Raw genomic sequence first — 19,503 nt, 5'->3', positions numbered from 1 at the left:
CCACCAGTGCATATCACATCAGTGCCAACCAGTGCATATCACATCAGTGCCCACCAGTGCATATCACATCAGTGCCCACCAGTGCATATCGCATCAGTGCCCACCAGTGCATATCACATCAGTGCCCACCAGTGCATATCACATCAGTGCCCACCAGTGCATATCACATCAGTGCCCACCAGTGCATATCACATCAGTGCCCACCAGTGCATATCACATCAGTGCCCACCAGTGCATATCACATCAGTGCCAACCAGTGCATATCACATTAGTGACCACCAGTGCATATCACATTAGTGCCAACCAGTGCATAATTCATCAGTGCCAACCAGTACAGCCCAATTTTATTCATTGCCACCTAATCAATGCCCACCAGCGGAGCGCTCCAGGCTCTGTTCCATCTCCTAGCCCAGCACAATAAAGTTCCATTTGTCCCTGACGTGTTGCCCCGCCTCTGCCTACAATCTCCAGAATGCAGAGAGGGCCGGTAACAGCCAATCGGCGGCCGCCGCTGCCGACATCCTCTACTTTGGAAAAAACCGTCCCCTGACGTGCTGCGTGCCCTGCCTCTACCTACAAACCCCAGAATGCAGCGCGGGCCGGCAGTTACCGGCCCGCGCTGCATTCTGGGGTTTGTAGGCAGAGGCAATGGCGCGCAGCATGTCAGGGGACATTTTTTTTACAGTGGAGGATGTCGGCAGCGGCGGCCGCCGATTGGCTGTTACCGGCTGCCGACTTCCTAAACTAAAAATAGAAAAAAAAAAAGTCAGCAGCGGGTGATCGAGCGAGTGGGCAGGCGGAGAGATAATCAGCCTATTTTTGATAATAATCGGCCGATGCCGATATCTTGAAAAAGGTGAAATATCGGCCGACCTCTAGTTCCGACCCCGTAAGTTAAACCCACAAGTGCATTTTTACCACTAATATTCCTTTATATTGGCTTTTGGAATTTACAAATGCAGCAGAAAAATGTAGAAATTGGATGGAAGGTTTAGCACCGGGAAAGACTTTTTGATAGATAAATAGTGCATTTTATATACATGTATATAGATCAGACCAACATGAGGGACACATGAGGAGGAAAGAGGGACTTTGTTGTGAATGGGGGACAGTCCCTCCAAATCAGGGACAGTTGGGAGGTATATGTGTGTATTATCATCTGCTGGAGATAAAAGACGTCACAGTGACTATGGAGGAAGAGGACGGACATGACGGGGTTACTGGGTGTAAATAGAAAATAAGATCTTATTACCTCCTCTGCTGCCGATTCCAGCGATGTCTCCTCTCTACTTCCTCCTGACTCACCTCTCACCCGGAACTTCCTGTCTGTCCCTGACATCACTTCCTGTCTTCTATAGAGACTTCTCTCTATGGTAGAATTGAGATCACCGCCTTGGGGAGGTAAGAGGAATCATACTCCCAAAAAACATCTCATAGTGTGAACACGGCCTTGTGCTGTGTGTGTATGTACTGTATATCCTTATAGATGGGTCATCTCCACTCCCACCAAGGGGGAGATAAATATATTACTGCCTAGTCCAGACTTTCTCAGCCAGGGTTCCTCCAAAGGGTTCTAGGGGTTCCTTGAGCAATGGACAATTTCTGTCTCTCAGTAACAACTGACATCAATAATAGGTAAGGGGGCAGTCTTCCCACTGACCACTAATATAAGGGGGTCCTTCTCCCATTGGTCACCAATATAACTGACTGATAAACCGACCACCTAAAATGAGCTCTGGGTTTGGTCTGGACCCATGTTTGAACAGAATTTGGTTTGTTTAGGCGATTGGCTGTTAATAATCAATAGGTGTTCAGCCAATTCCAACTTTTGGCTGCAGTATTACCACCGCCTCTAAATGTGGCAGCTTCCTGCTCAGGTTGGTTGATAGAAGGTTGGTTGCCACAAGTGTCCTAACACCCAGTGATGTACACCCACCAGGCTTATTCAGCTGTATACTGGGGATTTTCTGGCTGGCCAGTCACTGTAAATGTTAATAAAAGTACAAAAAAAATTGTATGGACCCCCCCACCACCTCCAAAAACATCATACTAGACCCTTATTAGAGCATGCAGCCTGACTGGGCAGGGAGTGAGCATGCCTCCTCCTGAACCATACCAAACCACATACCCTCAACATGGGGAGAGAATCTTGCCCAGTCCATTCCCTCCTGGTTGGAAAGTTGAACAAGTCCAATGTATGATCTTGTATCGGGGAACATGAGGGATCTGTACAACATAAGACATCGGGAAATGTATATCTGTCTGCAGAACACGGGGGAGATATTGGAACTCTAATTCATGGTCACCTGGAAATAATGAAAAGGAGAAAGTCCACCCAAACCGTGAGATTGGTCAGAGACTAATTGGTATCATTCTGGGAATTGCCAGACTAGGTCTTGGTGACAGAGAGAAGGGTGATGCTGCTCATACTATATGTGACCCTCATCTACATCATGGACATCTTCTTCAGCTTCTTAGTAAATAGGATAGAAATCTTCACAATCCTATAGAAGAGGTTGGGGGTCCTGAGTAGTCATAGAAATGCCCAGCACCCCAATAGTAGAGGAAGAGGTGGTCTGGTGACATGGAGAAGAAGACTCCGGTCAGTGGCCCGGATTCAGATAGGAGATAGGACGGCGTATCTCCTGATACGCCGTCATATCTCTGAGTGGGGGCCGTCGTATCTATGCGCCTGATTCAGAGAATCAGTTACGCATAGATTTCCCTAAGATCCGACCGGCGTAAGTGTCTTACACCATCGTATCTTAGGCTGCATATTTACGCTGGCCCGCTAGGTGGCGCTTCCATATAGTTACGCAAGGAATATGCTAATTAGGTATTTACGCCGATTCAGAAACGTACGTCCCGCCGGCGCATTTTTTTACGTCGTTTACGTTAGGCTTTTTTCGGCGTATAGTTACCCCTGCTATACGAGGCGTAGCTAATGTTAAGTATGGACGTCGTTCCCGCACCATGTTTTGAAATGTTTACGTCGTTTGCGTAAGTCGTTCGCTAATAGGGCTGTACGTCATTTACGTTCATGTTGAATCCAATACGTCCTTGTGGCGTACTTTGGAGCAATGCACACTGGGATATTTCAAGGACGGCGCATTCGCTGTTAAAAAAAAACATCAAAAACGCAGGGTCATCTAAAATGTAAATAAAACACGCCCACAACATCCCCATTTGAATAAGGCGGGCTTACGCCGCCACACATACGTTACGCCGTCGTAAATAAGGGCGCAAGTTCTTTCTGCATACGGAACTTGCGCCCAAAGTTACAGCGGCGTAACATATCTAAGATACGTTGCGCCCGCAGATAGATAGAGCATTCTATCTGAATCCGGGCCCGTCTCTGGATCTCCATCATTGGAAACATGGTGAGACAACAAATACAGCGGGATGGTGGAGGAGATGTTGGTGTCGGTGTGGAAATGGACAGAACACGGGATGATGACACTGAAAGAACAATACGGCTTCATTCTACGATATGTCAAGGAGAGAACCGTACAGGAGAGACTTTTCTCTCTAATGTCAGTAGAAGACCCTGACCTCTGTATATGACATACTCCTGACCCCTGTATATGATATACTCCTGACCTCTGTATATGATATACTCCTGACCCCTGTATATGATATACTCCTGACCCCTGTATATGATATACTCCTGACCCCTGTATATGATATACTCCTGACCTCTGTATATGATATACTCCTGACCACTGTATATGATATACTCCTGACCTCTGTATATGATATACTCCTGACCCCTGTATATGATATACTCCTGACCTCTGTATATGATATACTCCTGACCACTGTATATGATATACTCCTGACCCCTGTATATGATATACTCCTGACCCCTGTATATGATATACTCCTGACCTCTGTATATGATATACTCCTGACCACTGTATATGATATACTCCTGACCACTGTATATGATATACTCCTGATCACTGTATATGATATACTCCTGACCCCTGTAGATGATATACTCCTGATCACTGTATATGATATACTCCTGACCCCTGCATATGATATACTCCTGACCCCTGTATATGATATACTCCTGACCCCTGTATATGATATACTCCTGACCGCTGTATATGATATACTCCTGACCGCTGTATATGATATACTCCTGACCCCTGTATATGATATACTCCTGACCCCTGCATATGATATACTCCTGACCCCTGTATATGATATACTCCTGACCCCTGTATATGATATACTCCTGACCTCTACATAGGATATACTCCTGACCCCTGTATATGATATACTCCTGCTCACTGTATATGATATACTCCTGACCTCTGTATATGATATACTCCTGACCCCTGTATATGATATACTCCTGACCTCTGTATATGATATACTCCTGATCCCTGTATATGATATATTCCTGACCACTGTATATGATATACTCCTGACCCCTGTATATGATATACTCCTGACCCCTGTATATGATATACTCCTGACCTCTGTATATGATATACTCCTGACCACTGTATATGATATACTCCTGACCACTGTATATGATATACTCCTGATCACTGTATATGATATACTCCTGACCCCTGTAGATGATATACTCCTGATCACTGTATATGATATACTCCTGACCCCTGCATATGATATACTCCTGACCCCTGTATATGATATACTCCTGACCCCTGTATATGATATACTCCTGACCGCTGTATATGATATACTCCTGACCACTGTATATGATATACTCCTGACCCCTGTATATGATATACTCCTGACCCCTGCATATGATATACTCCTGACCCCTGTATATGATATACTCCTGACCCCTGTATATGATATACTCCTGACCTCTACATAGGATATACTCCTGACCCCTGTATATGATATACTCCTGCTCACTGTATATGATATACTCCTGACCTCTGTATATGATATACTCCTGATCACTGTATATGATATACTCCTGACCACTGTATATGATATACTCCTGATCACTGTATATGATATACTCCTGACCCCTGTATATGATATACTCCTGACCTCTGTATATGATATACTCCTGATCACTGTATATGATATACTCCTGACCACTGTATATGATATACTCCTGACCAGAGATGTATTATGGCCTAGGCCGACAAGGCCCAGGCCTATGGCGGCACTTTGCGGGGGGTGGCGAAAAAAGCGCACCTCCCCCCGACGAACCCCCCTCCTTCCACACGGAGAGCCGCACAGCTGAATCCTGGAGTTCAGTGCCGAAGCGTGCAGTTGCACTGAACTCCAGGTTTCAGCTGTGCGGTTCTCCGTGCGGGAGGAGGGGGGGGATGCTTTTTTGCCGCCCCCCGCAAAGTGGCGCGGTCACCCGGGACATCTGCCGCCCAGGGTCCTGCAGCGTCATTCGGCTACAGTGCAGCCGTCCCTCTCTCCACTGACTGCAATACACAGTCACTCTTCGGCTCCTCCCCCCCTCTTGGCTCAATGTTCCTGTGTACACAGCCAGGAGGAGGAGCCGAGGAGAGACACAACTGAGAGAGCCGTGCTGCACAGTAACCAGGAGGTAAGGGGGAGGGGGGAGCAGATACGAGGTGAACGAATGAAGTGACGGAAGAGGAGAGGGTGGCATAGGGATATGTGCTGGGGAGTGATGTAAGAGGGAAGAAGATATGTGATAGTGGGGGGTCCGATCCCCCCCCCCCCCACTAGCACATATCTTCTTCCCTCTCAAATCACTCCCCAGCACATATCCCCATACCACCTTCTCCCCCCAAATGGAAAGATGCTCTGCCCCCCTGTGCTCATCCCACCCTGTGCTCATCCCATAACGGAGAAGCCGCAGATGTTACTCGCTAACAAGCTTTTAGATGTTTTACGAAGTTCCAAGGAATATCTATACAAGAGGAAATCTATATGTTGTAAACGCCTAGAAGAGGCCACTTGGCATCCTGGCGTGAGTCGCTCCTTTCCCTGGTGAAATAAAAGGTTTGTTTTCCTGGAGTCCGTGTCCGGAGTCCATTCCTGGTTTCCCAGAACTCAAAGAGCCGTTTTGCTGCAACATTTATCTGGTGCATTGGCCGGGAAACCAGGTGTGACGGCTGTGACAGGTGACAACACCACCAGCAATTCTTCTCATTCTACCGACACACACAACTTTTTTTTCTCTTCAATACATTTTTTTTATTATAATTTTTACTTTTAAACAGATTACAGTCATAGAATCAGGAAATAGTAACAAGGTAGAAATGCGATTGGTTAGGAAAATGACTTGTCTGGAATGTGGAGGCGGAGTCATCCAATACAATACACAACGTGTTCCATTATTATAACAAAGTATTGTAGAAAAGATCACACCATAGAAAATGGGGGAAAAGGAGAAAATAAACCCGGATATTAAGGGGAAATTTGTGTACGAGGAACACCTTAACAATCACCACCATTTTATTCTCCAGGGCCTCTGCTATCAGATAATATATGTTTGGGGGTTTTATCTAATCTTCAGGCCTAAAAATAATACAAAAACATCTGACAGTGAAAGGGTTAATGTGAGCTAGATGGGATCACTCTGCTGTGCTCACACATTAGAGCTCCCCCTAGCTGCAGCCTGGTAATAACATTACTAGGAGGTCTATTCATTTATCTGCTCCATACTTCCCATCTTTATATAAACGTCTCCTGACATTTAGGGGTCTATTCATAAAATATGTGCATAGCAATTCCCCCGGGGAAAGTCCATGTACATTCCTTCTGTGTGAATGGGGGAAAGATGAATGTTATTAGGATATTTGCTGTGCTGGTCGAACGGTTTCCATTCATTTACAATGGAAATGATTGCATTTGGCCACTAGATGGGGATAAATGATATGGTACTTAGCGCCATCTAATGGCCAAATGTGGTATTTTCTGTTTTATGTCAATGGTCGGTATTAATACCACAGTGACAGATTTTTGCCACTAGATGGAGCCGATGATCCAATATTTGTCATGATTGGAGGAACGCGTGTCACATTCATTCTACAATTTGTTTTATACTAGATCCCTAAATGTCTGTGAAATCTTCCACCACAAAATGTACTCAGCCAATGAGAGGGAGTGACTCCATTTTTATTTTTCTCCTGCTATCAATGGCCAACACGGTACAACACTTCATCCATGTCTTTGGTGATCTCTGATCTCCTTATGAAGTGTTTCTTACATGATGAAGATCAGCCATGGAGTATATCTGAGGTGTATATCAGGGTGTGCTTCTTCCCCACATGTCCAGCAACATTCATATACAAGACATTTCCCGCACTCACTAATACACCTCGAGGGTTGTGTGGGACCCCTGATGTACAGGAAGACAGGACTTCAGTGAGGAACATTTCCCTCACTCAGGAAAGTGGCTTCACCACCATGTGAGATCTCTGGTGTGCGTTACGAGTGGACATCTGTGAAAAACATTTCCCGCACCCAGAACAAGAATATTACTTCTCCCCCGTGTGTGATCTTTGATGTTTGGAAAGACTGGACTTCTCTGAAAAACATTTTCCGCACACAGAACAGGAAAAAGGCTTCTCCCCTGTGTGTGATCTCTGATGTCTGTAAAAATGGGACTTATGTGAAAAACATTTCTCGCATTCAGGACAGGAAAAAGGCTTCTCCCCCGTGTGAGATCTCTGATGTCTGTAAAAATGGGACTTATGTGAAAAACATTTCAAGCATTCAGGACAGGAAAAAGGCTTCTCCCCCGTGTGAGATCTCTGATGTGTGGAAAGATTGGACTTCCCTGAAAAACATTTTCCGCACACAGAACAGGAAAAAGGCTTCTCCCCCGTGTGAGATCTCTGATGTGTGGAAAGCTCGGACTTCTCTGAAAAACATTTTCCACACACAGAACAGGAAAAAGGCTTCTGCCCCGTGTGAGATCTCTGATGTCTGTAAAAATGGGACTTATGTGAAAAACATTTCTCGCATTCAGGACAGGAAAAAGGCTTCTCCCCCGTGTGAGATCTCTGATGTGTGGAAAGCTGAGACTTCTCTGAAAAACTTTTTCCACACACAGAACAGGAAAAAGGCTTCTCCCCCGTGTGAGATCTCTGATGTGTGGAAAGCTGAGACTTCTCTGAAAAACATTTTCCGCACACAGAACAGGAAAAAGGCTTCTCCCCCGTGTGTGATCTTTGATGTCTGTAAAGATGGGACTTATGTGAAAAACATTTCCCACACTCAGGACAAGAATATGGCTTCTCCCCCGTGTGCAATCTCTGATGTATAAAAAGATAGGACTTATGTAAAAAACATTTCCCGCACACAAGACAGGAAAAAGGCTTCTCCCCCGTGTGAGATCTTTGATGTGTGGAAAGATTGGACTTCTCTGAAAAACATTTCCCGCACACAGGACAGGAAAAAGGCTTCTCCCCCGTGTGAGATCTCTGATGTTTGGAAAGATTGGACTTCTGTGAAAAACATTTTCCACACTCAAGACATGGAAACCTCCTATGTGCTAGAAGCACAGCACCGTCCCGCACAGTCTGAGGTTCCTCGGGATAAGAGGAATATGATGGTCCGGCACCGTCCCGCACAGTCTGAGGTTCCTCAGGATAAGAGGAATACGATGGTCCAGCACCGTCCCGCACAGTCTGAGGTTCCTCAGGATAAGAGGAATACGATGGTCTGGCACGGTCCCGCACAGTCTGAGGTTCCTCAGGATAAGAGGAATACGATGGTCCATCTACACTGTGTGGTGTCGGATGGACATTTGAGGTAGTCGGGTTTTCTCCTGGACTATACTGTGTGATGTCCTCATCTTCTACTTTACAGTCTGGAGACAAAGTGAGACAATCCTCTGAGGTTTTCCTCATCTCCCGTCCATCTACTTAAATAGAAATACAAAGATTATTACTAGACATGAGCTGATTGGTTCCCCTAAACCAGGACTCCACCCACATCAGGCAGCTTTGTCTCTGAGGATCTTACAATTCCCCCCTCAAGGTAACTAGTAAATGGCTCCTCTGATCTCCTACCAGATCATTTCTTTATTCATGGACCTTAGTCAGAGAGTGAGGAAACAACGAGAACTGTCCTTTATAGGAGTGACAGTGATGAGGGGATTATAGGACGAGGGTCAGGAGTATGTAATGTACAACATAGAGTATATAGTGCAGGGGTCAGGAGTATGTAATGTACAACATAGAGAATATAATGCAGGGGTCAGGAGTATGTAATGAACATGTAGCACCCTGGTGTTTAGGAAGGGTGGCTAATAAATGGAGTTCACCAGGTGGTAGTTATCCTTGCTTATTGTTAGGAGATCCACTGATTCCTCTCTAACTTTGGATGGCTGCACCTTTTCTCTTCTGTCACTAGGTGGCACTAGATAGACAAGGGTGTAGCAAGGTCAGATTATGAATAGATGGGGTGTCTCAACCAATTTGCAGGGGTTTCTTTGGTCCCTTGGCCTGCAGGGAGAGCCTATTTATTTGGGTGGAGTCAGGTGATCTGGGTTCTGTGCCACCTGGACGGCTGTCTGGGTGGACGTGTGTTATGTCGCCCGGGTTCTTAGGCCGGAAGCCTGAGGCCTATCCAGGAACAAGAGAATCAGCGCAGGGTTGGGACTGCAGGATTGGATTCCAACTGAGAGTAAAGATTCAGCCGAACGGGGAACCAGTTGTGGTCGGAGGTGGAGGGGAAGCTGTCGCCACTAAGGGACCATCCACCTTGTTACCGGAGACTACAGTTAGTAAGCTGGAGCCAGTACCAGAGCAATCTTTTCACCAGCCTGGGACAGTGAAGAAGTGGGAAAGCTTCAGCAGGTGCCAAGCCAGGGACCCAGCAGGATAGTGGGGGTGACGCTTGAGGAGCATCAGTAAGTGCCAAGCCAGGGGCCCAGCAGGATAGCAGGGGTGACGCTTGAGGAGCATCAGTAAGTCCTAAGCCAGGGGCCCAGCAGGATAGCAGGGGGTGACGCTTGAGGAGCATCAGTAAGTGCCAAGCCAGGGGCCCAGCAGGATAGCGGGGGTGACACTTGAGGAATATACAGCGGGTTAGCTGTAGAAGAGCTCAGGAGATTCAGTGGCCACTGAATCTGGAAGTCCAGTGAGTAGGGAGGAGCCTAACACCTCCCAGTTCGGTTTGCGGCAAAACAAGCGAATGTACCAAAAGTTTGTGTGAACATTCGAACACTGTTAAAGTTTATGCGGCCTGAACGTGAAAAATCAAAAGTGCCCGCAGGCTCTATATACTCTGAACAGCAATATACAGGCGGTCCCCGGGGTACAAAGAAGACAGGGACTGGAGGTTTGTTCTTAAGTTGAATCGGTTTGTAATTTGGAACTGGTACATTTTGTAAGTGTAGCTCCAGCCAAAAAATCGAATTTGAAGCTTTTTGGAAAACATAGGGAAGGGTTATCACCCCTGTAACATTTGTTTTGCTGTCTGTGCCCCGTGTTCAGAAGATTTCACCTCACTTTCTGTGCCAATGACAATTAGATTTAGAAAATTTGGGGTTATTAGGGAAACAAGGATTGGTGATAAAGCATCAGTGGAGAGGAGACACCTTTTTCCCATATTAACTCTTACAGGAGAGAATTTCCCTTCCTAGGGGTAGATTTCCTCTCACTTCCTGTTGTCTCACTCCGTTTGTAAGTAGGAGTCGTTTGTAAGTCGGATGTTTGAAAGTAGGGGAAAATTGTGCCTTAGGTGTTGGTGGTACCAGAACACTGTAAGCCCTCACCGTTACTCTTGGTGGGTGCAGGAACGGGCCCTGCTGTGAAATATTAGATCAAAATGTTTAATTAACAAAGGCGTGTAAACAGGGGCAGGAAAATTGGGCCTTAGGCGGTGGTGGTAGTGCCCTGAAACAAAAATATTCTTAGAAGCCATCAACATGAACATTGAGGAGGAATAGGATAGTCACTCAGCATAATCGGATAGTCACTCAGCATAGGCAGTCTTCAAGGGATCCCACATCCATAGAAAAATCAATTGGTTACATCAGCATCAGGTGCTTGGTAGCTGGTGATCCAAGACTGATTCCTTTTTAGGAAGGTGAGCCGATCAACAGAGTCTGTGGACAGGCGCACTCTGTGATCGGTTACAAAGCCTCCAGCAGCACTGAATGTGCGTTGGATGCAGGACAGACCAGTAGCTCAATTGCATATTGTGCAAGCTCTGGCTCAGCTGCAATTCCCCTGTTTTTAAATGAATTAGACAACGTTGTCTAATTTTTTAATTGAGCAAACCAATCCATCTATCTGTCACCCCTTTTTGATGAACTATTGCTTTGTGTTTTTCTATGATTAAAGTTCATTGTACCATCCATAGTGGTCTGTTTTGGTCTACTTTGAGAAAACTTTATTTTCTCACTTTTTTGCTAGATTTTTCTAGGCCATCAGAACTGCATTGACATAGTATTCTATGTGAATGAGACTTGGATAGATGCACTGAACTATATGTAGATTTATATATACTACCTCTTTGTAAGGTATTTATAATCGGTTGATCCAGGCATTACTCCATATTTTTCACTCTGTCAAACAAGGCCAAGACATTGCCTTCCACATGCTGGTAGAGAGCCGGAATGGTCTTCCGTGAAAAGAAATGGAGTTTGGGAACCTGCCACTGAGGTATCGCACATTCCACAAATTCACAAAAGGGGGCAGAGTCTACCAGCTGAAAAGGCAGCAGTTGCAGTGCTAGCAATTTAGCCAAGCTAGCATTCAGACGCTGAGCATGTGGATGGATGGGACCAAATTTCTTTCTACGATTAAGCAACAGGGGTAGGGAAATTTGCCTGCTACAATCGGATGTTGGGACACCTAATTCTACACCTTCATTCCTCTCAGTGCAGGTTTCTGAGAGGACTGAGGGTATAGTGGGGTTGGAGATCCCAGCTGATGAGGAGCTAGGAGAGGTCCGCCTTATTCTTTCATGTGGGTCTTTTAGGTACGCTTGCCAACGGACTGCATGGGAGGTCATATGTCTGGTCAAGCATGTGTTGCCCAAGCGGTTGCTGTTTTGGCCACGCTTGATATGCTTCAGACATAATGTTGCAAACAGCAACGGTGCGATCTGTTGCACACGTGTCAAAAAAGGCCCACACCAAAGAACTTTTCAAAATACGTGGGGAGTCAGCAGCACCCTGCACATGCTTAGCTCTGCAGTGTGATGCAATAGGGTGTGTTGCACTTAAGCTGCCCCCTGGAGGGCATTTTGCCTCATTGGAGATGTTCCTCCTCTCTTCTATCAGTCACCCAAGTAGAGTCAGTGACCTCATCATCCCTTCCCTCCTCCTCACTGGAGCAAACTTGGCAGTATGCTGCAGCTGGGGGAACATGACTGCCAGTTTCTCATCCTTCTTGGGCACCCCCTCTCTCTAGGCTCACGTTACTCTCTTCCTCAACCTGGGTCCCATCATCAGAGCCTTCAAAACGCTGCACATCCTCCTGCAGCATGTACCCGACACTGTGGTAGAACAGTTCGGGGGACTCCTCTGTGCATGATGGTGGGGCTAGGGAAGGAGTGACTGATGACATGGAGCCGATGGAATAGGCCGCTGTGGCAGCTGCATTGGCAGGCAAACTACTCTGAGCCTGGGTGACAGAGGATGAGGAGGGGCTTTGTTATCCACTCCACCAACTCTTCTGCCTGTTATGGCTCAAAGCCGAAAAAAAAGGATAGGCTTGGCTAGACTGGATGCAGTGGATATATATATATGTAGGAGACTGTGTGTGTATATATATATATATATATATATATATATATATATATATATATATATAGTTTATTGGACTGCAGCTCACTGAATCACCTGCCTGCCTGAAAGTATATTAGAAAAAGTACACCAGGAACGGCCTGCAGTCAGATCTAGCTACACTGGATGCAGTGGATATATATGTGTGTAGGAGACTGTATATATATAATTTATATTAAATGCACTGCAGCTAACTGAATCACCTGCCTGCTCAATCTAAATGACACTCTGTCTCTGTCCACGCCAACAACACACTACACAGGGCCGACGTGCATACGACCTTATATAGTGTGGGGCGTGGACTTGGTCCCCCTGAGCCATGATTGGCCAAAGGCACCCTTCCTTTGGCCAATTATGGCTCTCTTTGCTGACGGCGCTGGGATTGGCTAAAGTATGCGGGTCATAGTGCATGCTTTGGCCAATCATCATACAGCAATGCACTGCGATCTCGCAGTGCATTATGGTGCGTGACGCGGTGCTCGAATTTGGCGCGAACGCCCCATAATGTTCGTTTTTCGATGAACGGGCGAACAGCCAATGTTAGAGTGGAACTCATGTTCGACCCGAACATAAATCTCATCCCTACTAGTGAGAGACCGGGAGCTCAGGGAGAGAAGATCTGCAGTGAGAGACTGTGTGAGAAGAAGAGAACTATTCTGTGATACCAAGAGTTATGTAGAACTAGCGTTAGTGACTGTAACAAGATTTGTTACCATAGGAGACAGCGGTCCTACCTATACAGAAGTGGTGTGCGGCTGGAGGCCTTCCACTGTATAGCAGTCTACCTATAGAAGTCTCGGAGTCTGCCAATTGTCATTGCATCTACTCAAATGTGTCCTGGCCCTAAACCGGCTCTCCAACCGTTCTTGTTCAGAGATAATAAAAAGTATGTAATGTACAACATAGAGTATATAGTGCAGGGGTCAGGAGTATGTAATGTACAACATAGAGAATATAGTGCAGGGGTCAGGAGTATGAATGAATGAATGAAAAACTTATATAGCGCGGCACATGCGAACTAAATCGCCTCTGGGCGCTTGTTGTTCCTGTCTCCTTTGATATCAAAAGAGATGCGTCTTGATCTTTCTCCTGAATGCTAAATGTTTTTCCTCCAACCGAATACTGGTTGGTAAAGCGTTCCATAGTCTGGGACCCTGGACCGCGAATCTTCGTTCTCCTTTAGACTTATACCTGGCTTTAGGTATTTGGAGCAGATTTTGGTTGGTGGATCGTAGAACGCGATTGGGGTTGTGAGCTTTTATTTTTTCGCACAGATAATGGGGAGCGTTCCCATGGATACATCTATGCGTTAGACAGAGTGCTTTAAAAGCGATTCTGTCTTTTACTGGCAACCAATGAAGGGTTCTCAGTGAAGGTGAGATTGATTCCCAGGGTTTTTTTCCCTTCACAAGTCTGGCGGCCGTATTTTGAACGACTTGCAGACGAGCGATTTGGAACTTTGGAAAACCGAGGTAAAGGGCGTTTGCATAGTCCAATCTGGAGTTTACAATCGCTCCCACCACGGCCGCTATGTCTTCTTTGGGAATAAAAGGAGTCAGTTTACGAAGTAGGCGCAGCAGATGGTGAGATCCGCTGACTACCGACCCTATTTGTGCATCCAATGTCATGTGAGAGTCTAAGATGACCCCGAAGACTTTTGACTTTGGCGCTAGGGGTGATGATTTTGCCCAGAATGGGCGGGGGTATCCAAGTTGTTGATTCAAACGCTTGGCGTGAAACAGGAGGAGTTCTGTTTTCGCTCCGTTGAGTTTAAGATAACTCTTTGTCATCCAGTTCTCTATCAAAGAGAGGGATGTCTCTAGATTGAGATGGTGATCCTTTTTGTTGCAAATGCGGAAGTACAGTTGCGTGTCGTCTGCATAAGAATGATAAAGTAGTTTTTGGCTACTAATGATTTCAAAAAGAGGACGCAGATAGATGTTAAACAGCACCGGCGACAGAGGCGATCCTTGAGGGACTCCGTATGATACCGTGCGTTTCTCAGAAGTGAAAGGTCCCAATTTCACTGTTTGTGATCGGTTTTCCAAAAAAGAGGAGAACCAAGATAAATCACCTTCTGCGACTTTGGCTACGTCAGCCAGCCGAGTTAGTAACAGTTTGTGGTCTACCGTGTCGAAGGCTGCGCTTAGGTCCAACAGAACCAGGAGACAAGAATCTCCTTTGTCTGCGGCCTCGAGAGCGTTGTCCCATATTTTGAGCAATGCTGTTTCCGTCCCGTATCCGGGACGGAAACCCGATTGAAATGGATCAAGTAGATTATGGGTATCTAGATGCTGTTGCAACTGTTGTACCACTACTTTCTCCATTACCTTGGAAAAAATGTTTAGGCCTGTAATGGGACGGCGGTGAAGTGGGTCCTTGGGGTCAAGGGTAGGTTTCTTTAAGATGGGTTTAATTATGCCTTCTTTCAACTGGGAGGGCACTGAGCCTTCCTTGAAAGCTTGGTTTATGAGCTGCGTGATCGGAGGTGCCAGGATGTCGGCGCATTCCTTCAGCAGTTTGGTGGGGATGATATAATTTGGCGCTGTGCTGTTTCGCAGAGAACCAGTGATTTTTTTAGTGGCATCGATTGAGACGGGTTCAAGAGTGAACCTTCCCGATTGTGGTGAATTTCTGTGGGTATTATGTGAATAATTGCGGGGGGGGGGGGGTTTCGGGGCTATTGTTCTGCTGAATGCTTTACCGGATTTCCTCAATTTTATTAATGAAGCAATCCGACAATTCATCGCAAAACTCCTGGGTATCTGAATTGGGGGGTTCAAGACAGACGGGATTCATGGTCTGAGACACCATCTTGAAGAGTTCGCGGGGGCGGTTGAGGGCGCTGTTGATAGCCTTGGAAAAATAGTTTTTCTTGGCTATGAAGATTTCTTTGTGGTATTTTCTTGTTATTGCTTTGTAAATGATGAGGTTTTCTTCTGAAGAGCTTCTTTTCCAGGCGGCTTCCGCCCTTCTGCGCTCTTGTTTCGGTAACGACATCTGGTTGTTGAACCAACTGGAAGTGTTTTTCCGGATGGAGGTTTTGCGTTTCGGCGCTATTAAGTCGGCTGACTGTAATAGGGCTGTGTTTATGGCGTCTAGTGTTTCTAAGGCAGTTTGATGAGGTTGAATTGTTTTTTTTTTTTTCCCTTAATGTGGTTTTGAAGAGTTCCGAATGGAGCTTCTCCTGACATCTAGTCCAGTGTGTTGTCACTGGTTTTGATGTTTTTGTTAAGGGGGGGATTTTGGAGATTATGAATTTAATTGCATGGTGATCTGTCCATGGCAATGGTTCATTTTCCAAAATGTTTATTTCCAGATCTTGTCTGAAAATAAGATCAAGCGTGTGACCAGAAGTATGTGTGGGCCCACATACTAATTGCTGTAGCCCTAAACCTTCGAGGTGGTCAATGCAGGCATCGGCAACGGGGTCTTGTGAGGAATTGGCCTACAGGTTGAAATCCCCGAGCAGCAAAAGGTGTTTGCTGTTAAGGGTGTAAGTGGAGATGAAGTCCGTCAATGATGGTAGAAACTGCGATTTTGGGCCAGGTGGCCTATAGCAGAGTAGAATACGGACGGTCTCCTGGGAATTTGTTTGCAGTTGAAGAGTAAGGGTTTCCATGAATGGAAGAGGGTTTTGAAGGACCGGTTTAATGATCGCAAGGTGATTCTTGTGGATCACCGCCAGGCCCCCCCCCCCTCTTTGTCCTAGTCTGTTTTCGGTTATAATACGATAGTTTTCTGGCACCAGTTCTCCCAGTATGGTGTTACAGTCGGCTGTAAGCCAGCTCTCTGTAATAAAGAGGCAGTCTAGATCGTATTGTAGAATGAAATTGTGGATTTCTAGTCTGTGTTTTACTGCCGATCTTGTGTTGATCAAAGCACATAATATGTGCTTAGTCTGGGGTAAATGGCTGAGATTTTTGACAGTCGATCGTTGACCGATCCTCAATAATCGCTCAATTCTCAGAGTTTTTTTGGAGATGGCTGGTAGTATTGCGGCAAAACGCCTCAGGCCCCAAATGTTTTCTGCAGAATATTGCAGATTAACCATGGTCGCTAACCACCAGGGGGGGGGGTTTAAGGGTGATGGAGGGAAGATAGGGTTAATCTTCACTCCTAACTTGGTCCAGAGGAAGCCAAAAAAAACCCTAGCCGAGCTGTGCCAATATGCTGCGGTAGGGAAAAAATTCCTTCCTGACCCCTATAGAGGCGATCGGGAAAAGCCCTGGATCAAGTTTTAATTGTGGATTAAGAAGGGGGGGGGGAGGGGATGAAGGGTGCCCTTGTTGCTGGGTGTAGCAAGATGGCTACTGATCAGGCAGCAGGCTCCAGGCTGGGGACTATCTGTTGGCATTAGGTGCTGCCAAGGAAGAGTGGATGGGCGACTGGGAGAGCCTGGTATCCTTCTGTGGTATGGGGGGAAGTTTTCTGGCCGTTTCGGAGGAGATTCCGGGGGGGGGGGGGGGCAACGCGCCGCGCGGGTGAAGCCACGGTCTTTCCTAGATCGCGGCAGCCGCGGCGCTCCACAGGCCGGCGCGGATGTCTGAAAAGACGCCAGAAGACGCCGAAAAAAAGACAGGCGATTGAGGCGAGGAGGTGGTGGGGGGGATGTCTAGCCTGGGGGCTAGAAGGAGAAGGGGAGAGCCGTGATGTTAAGTTTGTTTGCGGCGGCTTGTCCTGAAAAGGACGGCCGCCAACAGTGCTGGTGGATGGTCCTGGAAACAGGGACTTACCTGCAGGCTTCCCTGACGGAAGGAAGAAGTAGGAAGCCAGGGGATGACAGGCAAGCCGGGGGAGGCTGAGGTGCGGTCAGCGGAGGAATGCTACCAAGCAAGGCTGAAGCAGGGGGTGGGAAGCCCTGCCTATCTGGCTCCAGGAGCCGTACGTCCTACTGCTAGGAGCGCACGCCGATTACTACTGGAGCTCAGTTCTAGCCCTGGGGAGGAGTCACTCTTTCAGACTCAATGTAATGTACAACATAGAGTATATAGTGCAGGGGTCAGGACTCATAATATCGGTATTCGGTAATCAGTGGCAGATTAAATGTTTCCTGGAGACAAGTTGCAGAGATCCCACACCGCTGCCTCCCATCTCCTGAGACTGCACTCAGTGACTTGGGTCTGAGACTATACAGACATATCCCTCCACCCGGCACAGCCAGCAAATAACAGAGCAAGTAACCCGGGAGAATTGTTCTGTCAGAGATCTCACTAGACCCGGGCATGGGGCAGAAGACCCAAGGTACATACCCCAGGTGTCTAGGTCAAGCAAACCCTATGGTGAAAATCAACATTTTGCTGCCAGCTGAACCCCAGAATCTCCATAAATCCAGTCTAGAGACATAAATTGTGTCTGCAGCACAGAGAAGGAAGATTATCCGAGAGAAATACAGGAATACAGGACGGGGAACACAGCTCAGGAAAGTGACCAGGGGATTACAGGCTGATATCACCCAGTCCCCGCCCTACTCTGGACCAATCAGTGAGCAGTATGGGTGGAGGAAAGGATTTAGTGTTAATGACCCACCTGTGCTGATCTCTGTAGGAGTGTCCTCCTCTATAAATGTCCCCGTTATTCCATCCTCCTCCATAGACTGCTGATCATCCCTCACATACGTCTCTTCTTCTTCTGATTTCACCTCAAATTCTATATCGATTGGATCTCCACTCTAAACCAAGAGAATGAGAGAGAATATCATCTGTAAGATATAAACTTTATTATTGTGACATCACATCTATAAAATCCACACATCCCCCCACAAGTCCATGTCTAGATGTTCCGTCCCACCAACCTTTAAATAAGGAGGGATGGTGTGACCTTCCTGTGTGGAATCCCGGGAATACAGAGGACGGGGACATCTCTCTGGTGGGTTCCCATTACTGGATCCATCTGTAGGAAACACACACACTGACTGAATACATTGTTTCTATGTGTTTATCAGATGATGGGGGATCTAGGTGGAGCCTCCGTACTGTTCTCTCCTTTACAATAAAGTCTCCTCTTACCCGGTGATGTGAGGGGCGGCTGATTGTCCATCATGACGTCCTTGTAGAGATCCTTGTGTCCTTCTAAATACTCCTACATAGGGAAATAGACAGTGACATCCTGACACCTTATAGGAACCTGACACACACAATGATACAGTCACCATCCAGACACACCCCTTGTCTGTTACTGGATAATGTCCCAGAATTCCCAGAATCCTCCTCACCTCTCCTGTCAGCAGCTCCATCATCTTCTTGGTGACTTCTAGAATCTTCTCCATGTTGTGTCTCTCGGGTTTTAGGGAGTCACATGGAGGCACTGTGATGGTCATATGATCACCTGACTTCACAAGAGGAAATCTCTGTATTGGAGAACCAATAGGAATATCATGTTAGAATCCCAGAATCCTCCTCCCCTCTCCTGTCAGGTCTGTGTATTATTAATAGAGATGAGAGTGATGTCATGTGACCTCCCAGAATCCTCCTCACCTCTCCGGTCAGGTATGTGTATTATTAATAGAGATAAGAGTGATGTCATGTGACCTCCCAGAATCCTCCTCACCTCTCCGGTCAGGTATGTGTATTATTAATAGAGATAAGAGTGATGTCATGTGACCTCCCAGAATCCTCCTCACCTCTCCGGTCAGGTCTGTGTATTATTAATAGAGATAAGAGTGATGTCATGTGACCTCCCAGAATCCTCCTCACCAGAGTTGAGCGGACACCTGGATGTTCAGATCCGAACCCAAACTTTAAAAAAAAAGTTCAGGTTCGGGAACCCGAACCCGA

At 46.5% G+C, this 19,503-nt stretch overlaps 1 protein-coding gene across 1 annotated transcript in view; it reads right to left on the bottom strand.

Moving 5' to 3' along the window:
• The window catches only part of LOC120910661, a 148,491-nt gene that overhangs the window by 38,984 nt on the left and 90,004 nt on the right, over positions 1-19,503 (bottom strand). Inside the window, 1 exon segment of the mRNA XM_040322414.1 lies at positions 7,783-8,469. Within this exon segment, the coding sequence (XP_040178348.1) occupies positions 7,783-8,469 (687 nt within the window).

Source organism: Rana temporaria, chromosome 8 (genome assembly GCF_905171775.1).
Source record: "Rana temporaria chromosome 8, aRanTem1.1, whole genome shotgun sequence".
Taxonomy (NCBI): domain Eukaryota; kingdom Metazoa; phylum Chordata; class Amphibia; order Anura; family Ranidae; genus Rana; species Rana temporaria.
Note: the sequence above shows the minus strand (reverse complement) of the source record. Positions and strands in the feature narration are given on the sequence as shown.